At 48.1% G+C, this 19,181-nt stretch overlaps 1 protein-coding gene across 1 annotated transcript; it reads right to left on the bottom strand.

Moving 5' to 3' along the window:
* Positions 1–1,452: 1,452 nt before the first annotated feature.
* On the bottom strand, positions 1,453–9,330 carry LOC144254144 (phospholipase A and acyltransferase 2-like). Its single transcript, XM_077796897.1, has 4 exons — positions 9,244–9,330; positions 6,523–6,631; positions 3,535–3,803; positions 1,453–1,509 (listed from the first exon to the last, which is right to left on the bottom strand). Exons 1-4 carry the CDS (start codon positions 9,250–9,252, stop codon positions 1,453–1,455), a joined length of 444 nt encoding a protein of 147 aa, XP_077653023.1. The 5' UTR covers positions 9,253–9,330.
* Between the last annotated feature and the right edge of the window lie 9,851 nt (positions 9,331–19,181).

The following is a 19,181-nucleotide window of genomic DNA, read 5'->3' as shown; positions in this document are numbered from 1 at the left end:
AGCTGTGTGTTGCACTGGGCCAAACAGATACTCCCAGGAACTAGTGTGGGAGCAGGTAGCAGAGAACAGTGGTGTTGAGCTGAGGCAGAAAGCAGAGCAGAGGGGAATGAGGGATCAGAGATGAGAGGCAGTGCCAGCAGATGTGGGGAGGAAGCAGGAGCTCTGAGGAGGTGGAAGAGACAGGCAGAAACAAGACATGGAGAGCAGAGGGAAGGAATGACTCCAATCACTGTTTGCATCAAGAGTGGCCAGAGGAAGGCAGGTGGGCACTAGTGACAGGGTCACACTCAAGGTCAAGACTCTTCCACACAACTCAAGCCCATGAGATACCAGCCCTGGCTGACCTGGTGGTTTCCCTTCTTGCCCGTCATTCAGGTCAGTCTCCTTGCTGACCTGTGTGTGTCCTCACACCACTTCAATAAAAATTACCTCCAAGAGGAAGGAAGCAGAAAAGCATGAAGGGCCAGGAGCCTGTGTGTGCCAGCACAGGCTGTGACAGCAGGCTGCAGTTGGTGTGGCTTAAACCACAGACTCCTACTGTGCACAGTTGAGCTCTGGAGGCTGGTGTCTTAGTCTGTTCTCTGTTGCTAAAAATGAAACACCACAGACTGGGTAAGTGATAAAGGAAAGACATTTTGGCTCATGGTGTGGACCGAGGTCAACAGGCCACACCTGGAGATGGATTTCTTGCTGGCTGAGTCCTCAGGCATTGCAGGAATCACACAGAAAGAGACAAGGAGCACCTAAGGCAGAGCCAAGGTGGCTTTTATAGGAAACCCATCCTGAGATACCCACTAGACCACCAACCCACTCATCTAGTAATCATCTAACCACATGAATGGATTAATCCTTGTCCTGCCTCTTAAAATTAATCCTGGACCCACCTCTTTAGGGAAATTGTGTTACAACATGGATTTCTAAGGGACAAACTAAATTGAAATCACAGTGGCTAGGAAATCCAAGATCAAGGTGAAGCAGACATGGTGTCCAGAGAGGTTCTTCTTCGCAGGCAGTTGGCCCTTTCAGTACGGCTACACATGGCAGAGGGAGGGAAAGAGAGCTCTGGTCGCTCTTCCTCTTCTTCTAAGACACTAACCCACATTGGGGGTCCTATTCTCACCACCTTGTCTAAACCTAGTGACCGCTTTACACTACCACCTCTGAAGAGCACACATTGGTGGTTAGTGAATCAACATGTGCATTTGGGGTGGGAGGGGACACAAACATTGAGACCATGATATTGTGCAATCTCGTCTTTAATAGAATTTGTGCTGGCGGCATTTCCCTCAGATAAACACATCCTGTGCTTTGATTCAGCTTTAGGAACCCAAGTGCTCATGATTACAAAAGAGAGTGAAATCTGTAAACCAGCTTGCTCAAATCCCCCAGAGTTAACTGGTGCCGCCAACATAACGCCTTAGATTTATTTACTGTTCCGCAGTTTTCTGGCCACTACCCTGGAACACCAAATAAAATCGTAGTAACAAACGTGATGATTCCATTAATCACCTGCAATAGAGGAGAAGAGGGGGGTGGGTCACTCTCCACATCAGGAGTCTGAGCAGAGATACTTGGGCAAGGAACCTGCAGCTCAGGAAAGACCCATGGTCCCTGTCCTCTTCACCACATCCCAGAGGAAACACTATGGGCAGGGAGGTGAGGGGTGTTTCAAACGGAGATGGGGAGAAGGGTGAAGGGGGCAAGTGGGGGTCTCTAGAGTCAGGGAAGTAAAAAGTGATGAAGGGTGATCCAGTAAATGCAATGAGGCCGGCTGAAGTGCTCCCTGGCACCAATGAGGTTGGGATTGGACTGTCCAATGGAGACAGCAGGAGGCCCTGGCTTTTCTGATGAATAATTCCAAAGGAACCCCTCTCAGCCTTTGCAGAAAAACCCTTCTGAGTTTTAAGGCCTCTATCTGGGCCTACGTGATCTTGCTACCTCTCACTCTGCATCTCATAGAGCCAGAGGAAGGATTCCTATTTAAAGCCTGTTTTAGTAAATGCACTAGGACACGGAGGCCTTGCAAGAGATATCTGCTATTGTTTTGGGGAAAAAAATAGCACACTCTTTTTTCAGTCAGATCTTCCTCAAGCAGGTATTTGAAGGGGATGTTCCTTGGGCCAGAGCTTCATGTTGCCAGTGGTCTATCAGTGCAGAGTGTGGGCAGAGTCACTAGGGGCCCAGGGTTCTGCAGTGCCCACAGCACACTGTGTACAGAGAGAGGAGGAGAAAAAGAGCTGGAGACGGGCAGAGGGGGAGCTTCCTATGGAGACAGGGCAGAAGGGAACGAAGGAGTGAGAGGGAGAAGACAGGCGAGTCATTGAGATACCTTTGAGAAAATGTTCCCAAAGAGGGACCCAGGGAGAAACTAAATGGCACAGCCACCACCAAGCGCACCAGCCTTTCTTGAGTTGAACCCTCAGGAGCACAGCAGAGAGGAAAGCACCCCTAAGGCCCCGCGTGTGGGGACTGATCCGTGTGGCTTCTGTACAACTTTGGAAGCAGGTTTAGATGCAGGACAAGGCACTTCCCCACCCCACCCCACCAGCACACCTCCCCTGGGTCCAGACATGTGTCTACCCTCCCAGCTGACAGGAAGGGTACCCACTCAGCAAGGTCACAGCAACAAAGCAGGTCTCACTGCACCCCAGTGCATGAGCTGATGGGCAGTTCTCAGTTTTAAGCCTGGGCACCAGCCTGGAGCCCTCAGTTCCAGAAGGCATGGATTTTTCCCGCCCACCTCCCCTCTTCACCAGAGCCCAACCCTCCCCTGTCCTGAATCTGTGTTGCACAGGCCAAGGTCAACCTCCCTGGACACCAAGAAGGGAAGATGCAAGAAAACAAACCCGGCAACAGAGAGGCCTCCTGTGAGGCATGGTGGCACCTGCCTGTTATCCCAGTGCTTAGGGAGATTGAGGCAGGAGGATTACAAGTTCAAGTTCAGCCTCAGCAACTTAGTGTGGTCCCAAATTAACTTAAAGAAAGGCAGTCTTTAAATAAAATAATAATAAGGATGATGTAATATTCCTTAGTTTTTTCTTGTGTGTGTTTGTGTGTATGGTGCACACCAGGCAAGTGCTCTGCCACTGAGCTACAGACCCAGCACTTCAAGGTCTTTTAAACTAAGCCTTGATACCCAGTGTCCCATAGGTCAAATCTAGCCTGTCACCTATTTTTACAAAAGTAAATAAATGAAAAGAAATCAAGCTCTATTGGAACGCAGCCTCGCCTATTCATTACAAAGAGTCTATGGCCGCTCTCAGGCTATAGAGCGACCCTGGCAGAGTAAGGAGAGGGACCAGCTTGCCCACAAAAGCTCACGTGTTTCCTGTTGTCCTTGTGCAGAAAAAATGGGCCCAACATGACCAGGTCCCCTGCTCCTGGACCCCACTGCTCACTCTGCCAGCTTCTCTGACCCCCGCTGCTGGGAAATCTCCAAGTCAGGTTGCACTGCCAGCCCTCAGCAGGTGCCCATACCCTGTGAGCTGGAGAATGGTCTGGTCCCAGGGAAGGGGACACAGGCTGAGGACACACCTGGTCACTGCGGGAAATTTCATAGCGCAGCTTGTTCACAAAGTGCTCACAGTTGTTTCTGGTCACTGAATAGCGGACTTCCTTCCCCACCATTTTCTCTGCCTGCTGGACAATTTTGTTGGGTGGCAGTGGGTTATACTTTTTATCGCGCTTGTTATTGACCCGGTACTTGTCTCCTCCGGCCACCACGGACAGCAGCTCCTTCTTCACTATGGCTCTGTTACCCACGACGGAACTGAAGCCACTCACACCACCTCCTGCCGCTTCACCTGTGGAAACAGTGGACTCAGGCCTGGGCAGGGCCACAGTGGCTCTGAGCTGGCCCCAGTCCAGACAGCCTCACTGCACATTGGGAGAGAAGTGGTTTTCAGAAAGTGGCCTCCTCTCCTTGTCAGTGTCTTTAGCCTGCACTCCTTCCCAGCTGGAGCAGTGCTCTAAGCAGCCCTCCACCCTGGCGTGGCTCAGGACAGCTGCAATGCTTTCACTGCTGTGCCCCCTCCTCCCTGACTCAGGCATGTCCTGGATTGCTCTATCATTAATTCCTTTCATATGATTCACATGGGAGGTCCTGGAGTCCAGTGTTGAAGGAATCAGAACTAAAATGAGAAAGTGAAAACGATACCTTCAAATATGTATTAAGAAACTCACTGGAACCATAGTTGAAATCAGTGGAATCTCTGTGAGTACATGGAGTGTTTCTGTAGTACCATTACATGAGGCAGAGGGCAGGTGTGCACATGGTACAGACCAATATTCACAGCATATTGGAGAAGGAGTTGATCATATTTATTTGGGGATAGAATTTGTGAGAATTTTTATCACATGTATAAAAATGTATTATGATTTCCCCCGTTTTAAGCACTATTGATCACCTGACATTTTGCCAATGCCAAGATGCCCAGAATAATCATGATATTCCTAATACACCTGGTGGTGGGTAATGGATCTACCTGGAAACACACACACTCCCTCTCTGTCTCTTTCATGTTGGATTATTCATTATTTGTGGTAATAAAATATACAAAGGTTTCCAACCTAAGGGAGCTGGATGCTGCAACCTGGGATATCTCTCACCCCCAATAACAATATATGACTTTTGAAATGTCAATCAAATTCTCACCTTGACATAATTATGCATAAAGCATTCCTACATAATTGAATTTTTCAAGAAATTCCAAAGCTGATCATGAAAAGAAATTGGATATTATTTTTCGTCAGCATGCCCTTTATTTAAGTGGAAATCTCTGAATTAGAAAAATACATGACCAATGATTCTACAAGGCCTGAAAAAAGTTCGAACAACACATTAAATTCTCTTCAGGGAAGACAGCCTGACATAAGCAGTTTAGCTTCAAAGCTCCATAAGAAAAAGGTTGGCAATAGCCTAACTGCTCCACAGGAAGGAGCCAAATCTTTTACTATAGAAATATACGGATGGTAAGAACCCCTCCACCCAGGCGTGGCTCAGGATGACTGTGAACATGGGGTGGTAACCTGGAACCTTAAAGCTCTAAAGGATGGATCCAGGTACTTCATGGGATATGCTCCTCATATCAACTGATTAACTGTGGGCTCCTGGAGACCTGGCTGTCGAGTGTTCTCCAAGCACTTAGCATTCTTCTCCACCTAGTTGTGATAACAACATTCTTATATGGGGTGTATTCTCAAAAGAGGTGAAGTTTGTTGGAAGACACATACTTTTCAGATGACCTCTGTGAGCACTAAGCCACCAAAACTATGTTCATATAACCCTGTGAAGGACCTGCTGAGTCCTGGTTTACCATCTACAAGGTCCCCTGAAGGACAAACATTTGGTGACCATGAGTAATCTTGGGTGTGCGCAAACAGAAATTTTCAAAAGGGCTGGAGTGTATCACAGCATTAGAGCACCCTGGGTTCAACCCCCAGGGCTTCAACCAAACAAAACAAACCAACAAGAACAAAGGGCCCACCTCATGCAGCCCTAACTGGGCACTGTCCTGATTTCCCCAGAGCCAGCTCTAGCCCAGACAGACCTCCCTCTCCGGCTGTGAGCAGGACCTTGCTGCTGTCCCAGGGGTTGGACACCAACCAGGGAGCCCCCGCAGCAGCACAGCCTAAGGGGGGCAGGTTTCTAGTGGCCAGGCTCAGGGTCAAATGCACTCCCTCAATGATGCTTGAACAACTGAGTGTGAGCACTGCTGTGAGCTGAGCTCTTTGTCATTTGCTGTTCAAAGTCTCTGAGTTTGTGAGCTGCTCTAGGTGCCACAGAAGGTCTCAATGCCTCTCACTTGACTGACTTCCTATGTGCACACAGGTGCATGTCCACACCACTCTACTAGTGACTTGAAGGACTGGACAGTGTTCCTCTGGGTGCAGGTGAGTGGGGTTTCCAGCATGTCCACGTGTCCCTTAAGGCCATGATGCTGGGACAGAGAGGGAGGAGGCCCCACACCTGGCCATGCCCTGCACAGGCTCTCCCTGCCCTCCTTCATTTCTCTCCCTCACGGCCTGGGAGACAGGAATCCCTATCCCTGCTCTTCTGAGATGGAGCTCAACTGACTGAGGTGAAGCCACACGCTCCACAGTCAGCAGGCAGAGGAGCAGGATTCCAGGCTGGCCCTGGGGAGGCTGGAGGCCCACACCTGTCCATTGCTCTCTGCAGCCAGGTATAAACTCTTGGAAGGATCAACTCCTTCTACTGTTGTTTGACCTTGCAGAACTCCACAGACACAGGGGACTGAACCTTTGGAGGGATGCTCATCAACTACAGAGGGATCAACTGGGTCTGAATTGCACTCTAAAATGGACACAGGTGGACTGTCTCTCCCTGAACTCACTGATAAGGAGGACTAGCAGGAGACACAGCCAGAGCAAAGAGCATGATTCTTTCAGTAAGTGCTGACTGAGAGCCTGCTCTGCCAAGCAGTGTGAGGACCAGCACTTAATTGTGCCTACATTCCTACTCTTGATCTCAGTCCTTATGTATAATAGAGAAACCATGCTTACGTGTTGGACCCAGATGGACCACATAGCCATTTCCCACATAGATGGCCCAGTGCTCATAGCCGATGCGAAAAATTTCAATGAGGTCTCCAGGTTTTGGACTTGTTCTGTCCTGCAACAGAAAAATCAGACACAGATAAAGGGGGCCTTTGTATGGAGTGTTCCAAAACCTGAACTGCAAGAAGACCCAACCCAGTCCTACAGAATCCCTGTGCTCATCACCTGTAGTAGTCAGAGAGGAGAGACCTCTCCTTATATAGAAGGGAAACCTCTCCTCTTCATTTACCATGTGCTTGCTAGCCTGGAAAGGTGCTCAGTGACAAGGAGGAGATGGAAAGTGTGTCTTTGAGGGACCATGGCAGTAGATCTGCAGCACAGGAGTGTGGGGTGGTGATGTGCACCAGCTGCAGAGAACACATTTTATGCCCAGAGAATGTTTGTATCAGCAAATGTCGATATGATTCCCAAGGAGGTCCAACACACATCATAAGGGCCACCAGCCACGTGCATGGGCTTCAGTGATGCTTATGAGGTACAGGGTGCCCACGAACAGAGCCCAACATGTTAAATACTGCAGAACAGTTGACCCCACTGTCCATCATCCTTCGAGTAAGAAGTACCATCCCCTCCTCCACAGATGAGAAGACTGGGTCTCAGGATGGTCAGGTGACTTTCCTAGAGAGCAGAAGATCCAGAGGGAAACTGAGTCTCAGGGTTTCCAACATTTATGCCTGAACAATCCCAGATAGTCCCAGACAAATTGGGGCAGCTGGAGTCTGTGCTCCAGGCCAAAATCAAGGCAAAGAAGACAGGATGTGGTTAGGAGTCAGAGGGGGAGGGGTTCTCTTTGAAGTTCCCATGAGTGAGTTGTACTTTTGGAGTTCACTGAGGAGCGATCCAATCTGTATGTATAACTATAGTGCCCCAATTAAAAAATGGGAAAAAAATGTACACTGAGGCAACCAGCTGCCCTCCCCAACTCAGTTGGGCCTGGCCTCTGGCCCAGTGCACCCTGCCAGGGAGCTGAGCTGCTGCAGAGAGAAGTGAGGGTGCAGCTGCCTGGAGGAGGTGGGAGATCTCCTGGGAGTTCAAGTCCTTGGCAGCAAGGATCAGGAGTCACCTTGACCCAAGGGGGGCTGATCAGAGCATCAGAAAGGTAATACCTGCTGGCAGTGGTCAGGCATGGCTGTAGTCCCAGTGACTGGGAGCCTGTGGCAGGAGGATCACATATTTGAAGCCAGCCTGGGCGACTAGAAGACCTGGCCTCATAATGAAGATTAAAAAGAGCTGGGAAGTAGCTCATTTATAGAGAGCACTTGGTTCGCTTGCTCAAGGTCCTGGTTTCAATCCCTCGTACTGGAAAAAAAATCAGCACACATGTACTGAAATACAACAGATTGGTTCTAGGAAACACGTTTAAGTAATGAGTATATCTATATCCATATCATATATATATATATATATATATATATACACATATATACAAGTATATCTAGATAAACTGTACTCAGGGAACCCAGTTAGAAACCACCATAAAACATAAAGCCATGGGGCTGGGGATGTGGCTCAAGCCATAGCGTGCTCTCCTGGCATGCGCAGGGTGCTGGGTTCGATCCTCAGCTCCACATAAAAATAAAAAAAAAATAAAAGATGTTGTGTCCACTGAAAAGTAAAAAATAAATATTAAAAAAAATTCTCTCTCTCTCTCTCTCTCTCTCTCTTTAAAAAAACAAAACAAAACATAAAGCTACAAGTCAGCATTTATAAGGGAGCTATATAGAGGTGAGTAGAACCATCTGGCAGAGCACACCCCAAATCGCTTCAGATGGAAGAGAAAACACAGGGAGTCTGGAAGAAGGGCTGATTCTTCATATTCAGGGCTTTGACTTTGATTTTGGTTCCTTTCTTTTTTAAAAATCTCTTTCAACATCCCATTACGAGTGCATTATATTTGTACATAATGATGAGTGTTCTGTTGCCTATACACACATATAGCACCTAATATAGCAATATAATATGCCCAGTATCACTCCCTAACACCTCCCCCTCATTCCCTATTCCCACCCCATCCCTTTCCTCTATTGATGTCCCTTGGACTTTCTGCTTTTTGTATCTTAAACAAGGCAAATACATTCACAAATTACTGTGGAATAAATTAGAAAATGTAAATGTAATTAAATTTAAAAAACAGAACTAAATGCTTTGGAATATAAATGCCCCTCTATCATTCGAGAATTCCTCTGATCTCAACTGGAAGATCATTGCCCGTTTTCTTCTACTTCTTTTTTCTTTTATTTTTTTGGTCAGAGATGGACACAATACCTTTATTTTATTAATTAATTTTTATGTGGTGCCGGGGATCGAACCCAGTGCCTCACATGTGCTCTCTACCACTGAGTCACAACCCCGTCCCAATGAGGTGTTTCCTGAAGCCTGGTTTGGGTAAAGAAAAGCCTTCAGCGAGGCGCCAGGAGGCAGCCAGCACTCAGGAGACCAAACCCCACACAGCAGCAGAGGCAGGGAAGCCTCTGGGCACCTGGACCCAAACCATGATTCCTTTCCTGCTGTGTGAGAGCCCCAGACCTGCAGCCCACCTGCCCCTCTCCATTCCTGTCCCCTCTACACCTGAGCTGGAGCCCACAAGGACAGCACACATATTTCTGATAATAGACTGTCACTGTTGCTTTGAAAATCAAAGGTTCAAAGCCCTTTCTGGGGACTCACCAAAGACATCCTTCTGTCCAGAAGTGCTGTGTGATGCTGGCTGGATGTCCAGACTTCTTTTATTTAGCTTTGCTTCTTCCTGTAACTCCACCTACCCAAGCCTTAAGTAAGGTGAAAACAAAGGTCAAAGTTCACATAAAATTTTTAATCTTCCAACAAGTGCAGGCCACACATCCCGGAGACAGTTAGATATGGAAATCACTTGGAGGGGAGAGAGATCAGAGCCCAGTGTGCATTCAGGAGGATTTGCGGACATCTGTGGTCAGGGGAACATTAAAAAATCCCCAAGTATCAGGGGGAAATGAGAGACAGTGGAACAAGCAAGTGCTGATACTGAAAAACATAAATCAAAAAACAAAAAGCCCACCCATGTCTTGGTGGGTGTGGGGAAGGCAGGAAGGAGGGACAGAGCCTTAGGGAGGGGTTTCCAGGAATGAGGGGCTCTGAGGACACAGACACACCCCACAAGGAGGAACGAACATCTCCAGAACAGGCAAATATTTCCACCAACTTCCAAACAACCACACCATCTGGAACAGGCCACCAGAGACATTTCCACACCCTGGGAACCCAGGAGCCCGCGTGGCCAGAGGATGGGAAGAAACCCTCCCTTCCTCTCCCCCAGGTCCCAAGCGCATTCAGTGTGGCCCAACAGGAAACCCAACCCTACTCCCTGGTGTGAAGAGCTGCTGCTTTAGACACCAGTGTGCGACCCACAAAGCCCCTAACAAGCCTCTCTCTCTGACACCCACTTCTTAACAGCAAGGGGCAGGAGAGAGTGGGAGCAGCTCAGCACCCTCACTGTGGGGTGTGGAGGAAGCAAGGGCCAGCCGCATGCCCTCTTCAGGCTCTAGGAAGACAGGGCTATGGGTGAGCACACAGGGGGACTGGAACCACAGCTAGCAGACTCCATCTTCAGGGTCCACAGTGTCACTGTAGACGTGCTGTTCCACAGCCCATGCTGCTCCTGTGGACACCTGGCCTCTCTCAGCATCTCCATGCCAGTCTCCTCGGGCTTGCGGGGGACCCTCCTTACGGACTTTCCCAACCTCATTCTGGAGGGAGAGAGTGGGGTAGGTTCAGCTGATTCCCTCAGGTCAGGGGAACATTCAGAAATCCCCAAGTGTCAGGGGGAAAGGAGAGAAAGGAAAAAAGCAAGGGCAGATACCAATGTCCAGAGCCTCATGGGCAGTCCCCACATCTTTGGGTGGATGACAGTGAACCAAGGGGTCTCATTTTGCTGATGGGTGGGTGCTAGCCACTTTTAATAATATCACAGCCCCATGTGCTGAGCAGTAGGCTGGGTGGGGGACACTGATGGCCAAAGGGATGGCAGGTGAGGGACAACTTGGGGTGTGCAGGGTGGTGATGAATGCAAGACCACAGTCCTTGTGCTACACTTTTAGCTCTTCAGCTAATCCAATGTGATCAGTGCCAGAAACTCAGGCCCAGGAGCCACGTGAGAGGAGTCAGCAACCAAGGTGGGTCCAGCTGGAATGCTGCCTGTCCCCAGCTGGTGCCTACAGCAGCTGAGCTGGGCCAGGGGGCCAGTGTGCTCCTCCTGGGCGAGTCAGAACCCAGGCCCAGCCTGCTGGGAACACTGGGCACTGCATCAAGGAACTGAAGACCCAGCACTTTGTAGTTTTCATTATTTTGAGATACATTCCTCCTAAATTGCCAAGGCTGGCCTCAAACTTGAGATCCTCTTCCCTTAGCCTCCTGAGTTGCTGGAATGACTCCTGTATGCTATTGTGTGCAGCTGTGCTAGCCTGGACTAGGAAAGCCTCTACAAAAATTCTACTATTATATGAAAGAGATTTTCCATGGGAGACAATGGGTTCTTTCCAAGGCACATCTCCTTTCTGTGTCCATGGGGCTTGAGTACGGGTCTTGGGCTGGGGAGGGGAGGCACTGAGAGTGGCGTGTGAAGGGAGACAGGTCCCTGCTGTAGAAGGCATGTATCTGGGCCTTGGGGGCTGGGCTCACACTCCGTCCACACTCAGCCTGCATTCTGGGCTTCTGGCTGGTGAGCTTCTTCCCTGCCTGCCTCTCTGTGAGGAGAGTTTGGGTCTCTCCAAGCCCCAGAGAACACCCCTGTCCCTCTTCTTCCTTCCACAAGCTTTTCCTCCCAGTTCAAGGTGATTCTCGCCTCACCCTGTGATCCCTGATGTGTCCAACCTTGACTTTCTGTTAGAGAAGTTCTAAGCAGGGTTGAGTTCAGCCCTACCATGGGAATTAGAAAAGGAAGAGGCCAGGTTCTTATAATTCTAAGAAATGGAACAGTTCCTGGAGGGCATGTTTTATAATTTGGAAAAGGGAAGTTGTGGGTGTTTTATTTCCCTGTCCCCAGAAAAATCCCCGGCCCTGTGTCCTCATGGAGGCAGAGGCTCAACCTCAGAGCTCAGGTCCTTTCTGTTCACAGTGCCCTGGCCGTGACCTTGGGTGATGGAAGATGAAAGAGAAACTCTCTCCTGCTGTCTCAGCCTTGCTGTGGCTTCATGGACAGGCTGACTCAGGCTGGGGGGTAGCAGGAGGTGGACAGGAGGCCTGGCTCTGCTGCAGTCCGAGTCAGGCCCCGAGATGGATCTTGGAGATGCAGGGAGGGAGGCCAAGCCCTCAGAATGTTTTCTCCTTGATGCTGGAAGAAGCTCAGACAGGCACGGGGAATTGTGGCCCATCCTGTTCCTTGCACGATGGGCTCCAAGATCTAGGTCCCAGAGAGGGCCAGTTGAGCCAGAAGGACAGTGAGGACAGCCTGGTGGAAAGGTGTGCAGATGGGAATGGGAAGAGGAGGAGTGGGCATGGGGAGGGGGTTGGGCCAGGGAGACCCAGGGGTGCAGAAGAGCAGAGGCCAGAGGGAGCATGAGGTGAGTGGAGGTCGAGGCCCTGGGTGGACCTGGGGGCAGAGCCCAGGGAGGGGAGGGAGGGGAGGAAGTGTTGGTGAGGAGGGGCATGTGGTCTGGGGGACTGGGTATGGGGCAGAGGGACAGGAGGTGGGGAAGCTGGCAGGAGGCTATGGGGGTCGTGGAAACAGGAAGGGAACTGCCCTGATTAAGTTAGTAGACAGGAGGTGGAGGAGGAAAGGAATCGGGAGAGACTCCTGGGGTCTGCAGGAACTGGACTTTGTGACTGGAGGTGGTGGCCGTGTGGGCTGTGGGACAGAGCTGAGCAGAGCGTGGGGCAGGAGGAGGATGTACAGTGACCCCTCTTTTGGTATTGAGGAGCCTTGAATAAGGGGTTGGAGGAGATCTCATTCATGAGATGAGGCTGGAAGAGGAAAAGGAAAAGAAGAAGTCCTGTTTCCTGACAGTGAGGTGCCCTGGTGGAATGCTGAGAGTGAGGACAGAGGTGAGGAACAAGGAGCAGAGCGGGGCCCTGGGGTGACTCATGAGGCCTATGGCCAGGGGAGGGTCCAGCTCAGCCTCTGCACACAAGTGACCTGAGCATATCCCTCTCCTTCCCTGAGTCCCAATCTCTGCACCTCCACAAGGAGAGACTCACCCCTCTTCCTCCTGTTGTGGTGTGGATTGGATCATGGGAGGGACAGCACCTGAATCAGATGTCCACATCTCTGAGGACAACGGTGTGTCTCCTGCCTGACCTCCTGTTGGGGAACATTAGATCTTTCATGGAGTATGTGTCAGGGCCTCAGCTACTGGAGAAGGGCATCCTGAGGCCACTCGATATTCACTGGTTCAAGGAAGAAGATCTCATCATAGAGTCACACTCACAGCTAAGATTTATTAAAGCAAAGGACCCAAAGCAAGACGGACAGAGGAAAAGGCACGTGGGGAGACGTCCTGAGGAAGCCAGGTGCGAGCTTCCAAGACCCCCTCCAGTGGACTCAGAGGGGATCACTTAAGTCCTTACTAATGAACTGGGACAACATGTGTGGAGGGTTGTCTACCTGAGAAGATCCCCAGTGTAGATGTCCAGGGTCTCAGTCCAGGGAGCGTCTCCTAGTTCCTCTCTGCCTGGCATGTCCTGAAGCCATAGACTCCCAGAAGGCAGGCAGCATGCAGTGTAGACCACATTGTTCATACAGAGGGTTTAGACATGGTGAGTCATTGTGATCACTGAGGGCAAGGTTTACCTGCCCAGTTCCCAGACTCAGCCAACAGCCAACCTTGTGAGTAGGTCTCCCTAGGGATGCCTGTCTCTGATATGCTATGTTAAATCCTTGTGTGTAAGATACACCGATTCAAAGTATGTGGGCACCCACAGCCTCAAAACTGTGGAGGAAAAAATATCTGAAAAATCTAATAGGCAAATAAATAGTTGCAGTGGGAGACTTGACTTTCCTCTCACATAACTGATAGAGTTCATGGGAGGAAACCATCAAGGACCCAGAACTGAACACCACCCCCGAGTAATCGACCTAACTGACATCCACTGATCACTTCACCCACAACAGCAGAACACACACTCCTTGTGAGTGCCCAGGCACATTTCCAATGTGCTCTTGTTCTAGATGATGAAAAAACAAACAAACAAACCCTTACAAATTAAAAACCTGTATATCATCCAATATATACTTTCTCACAAAAAGAGGATTAAACCAGAACTCAATAACAGAAGAATACAAGAATAACCTCCACTACTTGCAGTTGGACAACATGCTTCTAAATAACCCAAGTATCAAATAGGAAGTGTCCATGGACATTAAAACATATTTTAAATGACCCCAAATCACAATGCAGAAGATCAACATTTGCGAGTTACAGCTAATGCAGGACGGAGAAGGAACTTTATAGAACTAAATGCATATTTTAGCAGAGAAGAAAACTGAGAGTCAGGATACTGAGTTTCCATCTGAAGAAGTTAGAAAAGAGTAAATAAGTGCAAAACAGGTCAGAAGGAAGGAAAATGAAGATAAGAGCAGCAATCTGTACAATGAGCAACAGAAAAGGAGAAAATCATAGCTCCAAAAGCTGGTTCTTCTAAAAGAGCAAAAGTTAAACCTCTAGTGAGAGCTACAGAGGCAAAAAGGAAAATGACACAGAATGCCCATGTTAAGAGTGAAGGAGGGGCTTTCAGACAAGGTCTGGCAGATATTAAATGAGAAAAAATAATATCACAATTAAAATTGAGCAACTTGGATGAAATGAACTGATTTCTTAAAAATCACCAACAAACAAAATGCATCTAGATGAAATACTCTGAATAGCTCTACAAATATTGACTGGGGTGCATTTTTGTTTATAATCACTGAAAAAGAAAGATCCAGGTTTAGAAGGCTGGCCTGGCAAAGGCAGGAGGGAACAGTCCCATTCCTTGGAGCTATTTCAGGAAACAGAGAAGGGAACCTTCATCTCATCCATTTACAGTAACATCCCAATCTGACAGCTGAGCAGTAATAAATAAACCCATAGGTCAACATCTCTCATGAACACAGAGGTAAACATCCTCAAAAAACATCAGAGAATCAAACTGAGCTCTTTTCAAAAGGAACACTCCCACATGACCCCATGGACTTGATCCCTGGAACCCAAGTGTGGCTGGATCTTTGAAAATCAAATAAATAAAATAAAATGGAGGAAATGAGGAGGGAAGGATAGGCTATCATAGAGATATGGGGGAAATCATTAGTGTAAAAGAAGGAGATTAAGTGGGGGAGTGGAGGGATGGCAAAGGTGAGGCAATGCTCAATCTGTTCTTCAACAATCATGTGCACATATAAATGCACCACGGGGAATTCCACATTTATGCATAAGTAAATGAAGGAATCAAATACAAAAAATTATAGAAACAAAATAAATCTAGCCGAGGAGAGAAAGGAGAATGTGGGAGGTGAGGGAGGCCAGGAGGGAAAAGGGAGGGGAAAGGGGGATCATGAACTGAAATTGAATTCTATGCATGTATGAGTTTGTCTGGATGAACCCAATTACTCTGGATAACTGTATTGTTAAAATTTAAAAATCGATTAAAAGAAAAAAACAACTAATCCAGAACCCCTGGTAATTCCTTGCAGGGGTGTAAATCAATTTAAATACTTTGGAAAACCATTTGTCTCTGTACATTAGAGGTCACTTTACATTCCCTCAACCATGGTCCAGCAGTTCTACTGCTGTACTGTGCTCGAAAGATACCAACACACAGAGCTATCAATGCACATATTTGCCAGAATGCTCTTTTGTCTCAAATCAGTGAGGAATCAGTTCTCCCATTGACTTGGTCTCTTGTGTCCCATTAGTCACAGTTTCATCTTGGTATAGTTTCTACATTCTTCATGGTAATTTTCATCATAGGTTTTTCTCTGGGAGTCCAGTATGCCCTGTACTTACATCTGCAGGATGATGGAGGACTTTACAAGTCTAATTCAGGGATTCCTCTAGTGAGTACTGAAAACATAGACATTTATCTTGCACATAGAAAAGGCTTGGTTTTGCAATTTATCATAAAAGACTTGTACATTTTCGTCCCAGAGCTCTGTGAGGGTTTTTTATCTTCTTATTTCACTAAAGGATTTCTTTGGAGGAAGAACTCAGCTTTATTTAGAGATCTCATTTCTCATTCCATAATTCTATGTATCTACAGCTGTTTTTCGTTCCTCACAGAGACATTCAAAGCTTAATTCCAAATTTTCAGAGTATCAGGACTAATATCAAGACCAATATTCCCTCACCTGCATCCCTTTCTGATACACAGGGTCCAGCTCATAAACATTACTTTGATTTTAAGTTTTGTCTTCATTCCTGGAACTTGGTAGATTCCTTCTAACTTTTTCTATTAAGCTCAGTCATAGATTTGACCCACATTTCCAGATGCTTTTAATGAGATTAACTTCATATATCAGACAGTAGATTCTGGGTTGTAACAATGAGAAATAGGAGTTTGGGTAGTTGACTCCAGGGAACAACAATTCTTGTAGGAGGAATAGATGCAAATCACAAAAACCAATCCAAATTAAGTCTCAAACATGATAAGTGCTACAAATAGAAGAGGTACTTGGAGTCCTAAGAGCTTTGACCTAATCCTAGAATGAAGAGAATGTTTTTGAGGACAGGACCCAGTGTTCCAATGAAGAAAAGGTACTCACATTGTAGGTTCCCTGGGTAAAAATGAGCCTTGGCCCAGGTAAGGTTCTGGGACACGGGTGGTCCTGAAAGAGGGGAGGTCTTCCTCTCCATGTGGCCAAGCAACAAGGAGAAATGATGCTTCTGCTGAGAAATGATGCTGTGGAGACACCATGAAATAGCCATAATTAGCTGTTGCTCCTCTAAGTGGTTTGTGTCAGACATGTTGATCACAGCAAAGCCAAGCCGACTAAGCAAACCCCAAGAAGTTTGGTATGCCAGGCTAAAAGGAAGCCCACGGAGGCTGCCACCAGGCAGGCCAAAGGGGCAGGGTTGCCCAAGCCATTTAGAGAACATATCCCACCACACATCTGAGAGGCTGTTAGCCCAGCTGGGCTTCAGTCTTGTTCTGGTCCCATTCCTTCTTTCCGTGTCTCTATTCCTCCCCTTTGGAATGAGAATGCTTACTCTGTGCCTCTGGATATTGGATATACGTAACTTGCTTTTGATTTTTCCGGGGCTCAAATCCAACAGTTTGCCTTCAGTCTCAGAGGAGACATTGAACTTGGACTTTAGGACACTGGAACTGACAGGACTCTGGGGCTCTTGGAGGTAGACTAAATGCATTTTGCATTGTGAGATGGATGCAACCTTGGGGACTGGGGTAAAATGCTATGGTTTGATATAAGGTGTCCCTCAAAAGCTCCTCTATCCATGCAGGAATGTTCAGAGGTGAAATGATGGGAGTGTGAGAGCTGTAACCTAGTCAGTCTAGTCTAGTTTAAATGAACTGAGTGGTAACTGAAGACAGGTGGGGCATGGTGACTAGGTAGGTCATGGGGTGTGCCTTGGAAGGGCTACTCTTCCCTGTACCCCTTCTCCCTGCTCTCTCTGCTTGCTGGCTGCCATGAATGGAGCAGCACTCTTCCACCACACCGCTTTGCCATGATGTCCTGCCTCACCTTGGCCCAGAGCAATGGAGTCAGACACCAGGCACTAAACCTCTGAAGTATGAGGGAAAAGAGATTGTTCCTCCTCTAAGTTGTTTTTGTCAGATATTTCAGTCACAGCAACACAAAGCTGACTAAAACAGTCCCCAAGAAATTTGACAGGCCAGGAATGTGGACACCTGGCTAGGAAAGCTGCAGACAGTGAGCAGGGCCAGTCCAAGGGGAAGCCTCTGTGGTCTGCAGCAGGCAAGGTCTGCAGCTGCTGAAGCCCTTTCCAGTTCACACCTCCCCACAGTGTGCTGCAGATGCTGAACTGCCGCAACCCGGCTGCACGAGCCGCCAGCAACCCGGCTAGACACAGAAACACGAACCGCTCAAGCGGGAAACAAAGCTTTACTTAAAAAAGCCGCCAGCGATCCCTGTGCGTCTTGCTAGCCAGCCCGAAGACCCACGTGTCACCGGAACCGGGCGTGCGCACCTCCCCCGGAAATTCCCTCCTATTATCCTTCCCCAACCAATGGGAACTCTTCCATTACATGAGTGACATGAGTAACCTGAGTCCCGTAACAGGCCGAGGAAACAGCAGGATTCCAATTTTCATATGAATGTAAAACTTAACATAATCATAATCTCAATGGCTAGCTGGCAATCACCTAAACCAAAGGTACCTGTATCAATATTTTTGCTGTGGCTCCTAGCACTGAACCTGGAGCCTCGGGATTTCATGTTGCCCTGCTGGGTTTTGACCTTGCTATGGTACCATCCCTTCCCCTTATGCTACCATTCCTCCCTTTTGGAATGGGAGTATCCACTCTGTCCTGTTGTATGTTAGAGGTATGTGACATTTTTATTATTATAGGGGAGTAACAGCTATGAGTGTGTTTTTGGTCTTAGATGACTTTGGACTTGGACTTTTGAGCAATGCTGGAACCGTGGAGATTCTGGTGACTCCTAGAAATGAAATGAATGCCTTTTGAAGTGTGAGATGGATGTGGGCCTTTGAGGCTAGGGGCACAATCCTATGGTTTGGATATGAAGTGTCTCCCCCAAACTCATGAAGTGTTGAACCTCAGTGCAGCTGTGCTCAGAGGAGGAGCTTTGAGGAAGTGATTAGGTCACGAGGTTCTGACTTCATCAATGGATTAATCCTCTGGTGACTGAATGGACTCCCGGGAGGCAACAGAGACCGCAGCAGATGAGACCTGGTTGAAGGAGGTCGATCAGTGGGGCGCTCCCTCAAAGGGCATTTCTAGTCCCTGGACCCTCTGCTTTCTCTTTATATCTATCCATCCGCCATCTGTCTGTCCCTCTCTCCTTCCCAGGTGCCATGAGTGATGAGGTTTCCCCTGCTCTGAGCTTCTGCCTTGATGTTCTGCTCACTCAGGCCCCAGGAGTGGAGCAAGGTGTCCACGGACTGAAACCATGAGCCAGAACAAATTTTTACTCCTCCACATTATTTTTCTCAGATGATTGTTCAGTAATAAAGAATTAACACATAAGATCTTTAGCCAACTCACATCTTGTGACTAACTCTGATATCACAAGTGAGTGGTCCTTTCTACTCTTTCTAGTCTCCAGTTGTGCTGATTGTGAAGCTTTTATTTTCTCCAGGAAAACTTTCCCCAGCATCCAGTATGGTTACTAGAAAAGCATCTGCTGTTCAGAGGTAAAGAGGGCTTACAGCGACTGCCTCCTTCAGCACAGAGCCAACTGTCTGCCCGCGGGATAAACTTCCCTAAATAAAACTTGCCAAACCAGGCAACATTTTCAGAGGAAATTAGCCTCTTTCCCTTTCGGGCAGGAGGGACGTGCAAAGGGACTGAGCATTCTACCCTCTGAGAAAGTCTCAAGGAAGCTGCAGGAGCTGCCCAGGGAGAAAAACATGAGGGATTCCAAAACGGGAGCCATGTATTGGTGCCAAAATTTTCTCTGAGGGGAGGGCTGCGAGGGAATGCTAAGGGAAGCCCCACAA

The sequence above is a fragment of the Urocitellus parryii genome, chromosome 4 (genome assembly GCF_045843805.1).
Source record: "Urocitellus parryii isolate mUroPar1 chromosome 4, mUroPar1.hap1, whole genome shotgun sequence".
In the NCBI taxonomy this organism is placed as follows: domain Eukaryota; kingdom Metazoa; phylum Chordata; class Mammalia; order Rodentia; family Sciuridae; genus Urocitellus; species Urocitellus parryii.
The sequence above is the reverse complement of the archived record's forward strand: the minus strand, read 5'-3'. Positions and strand labels throughout refer to the sequence as shown.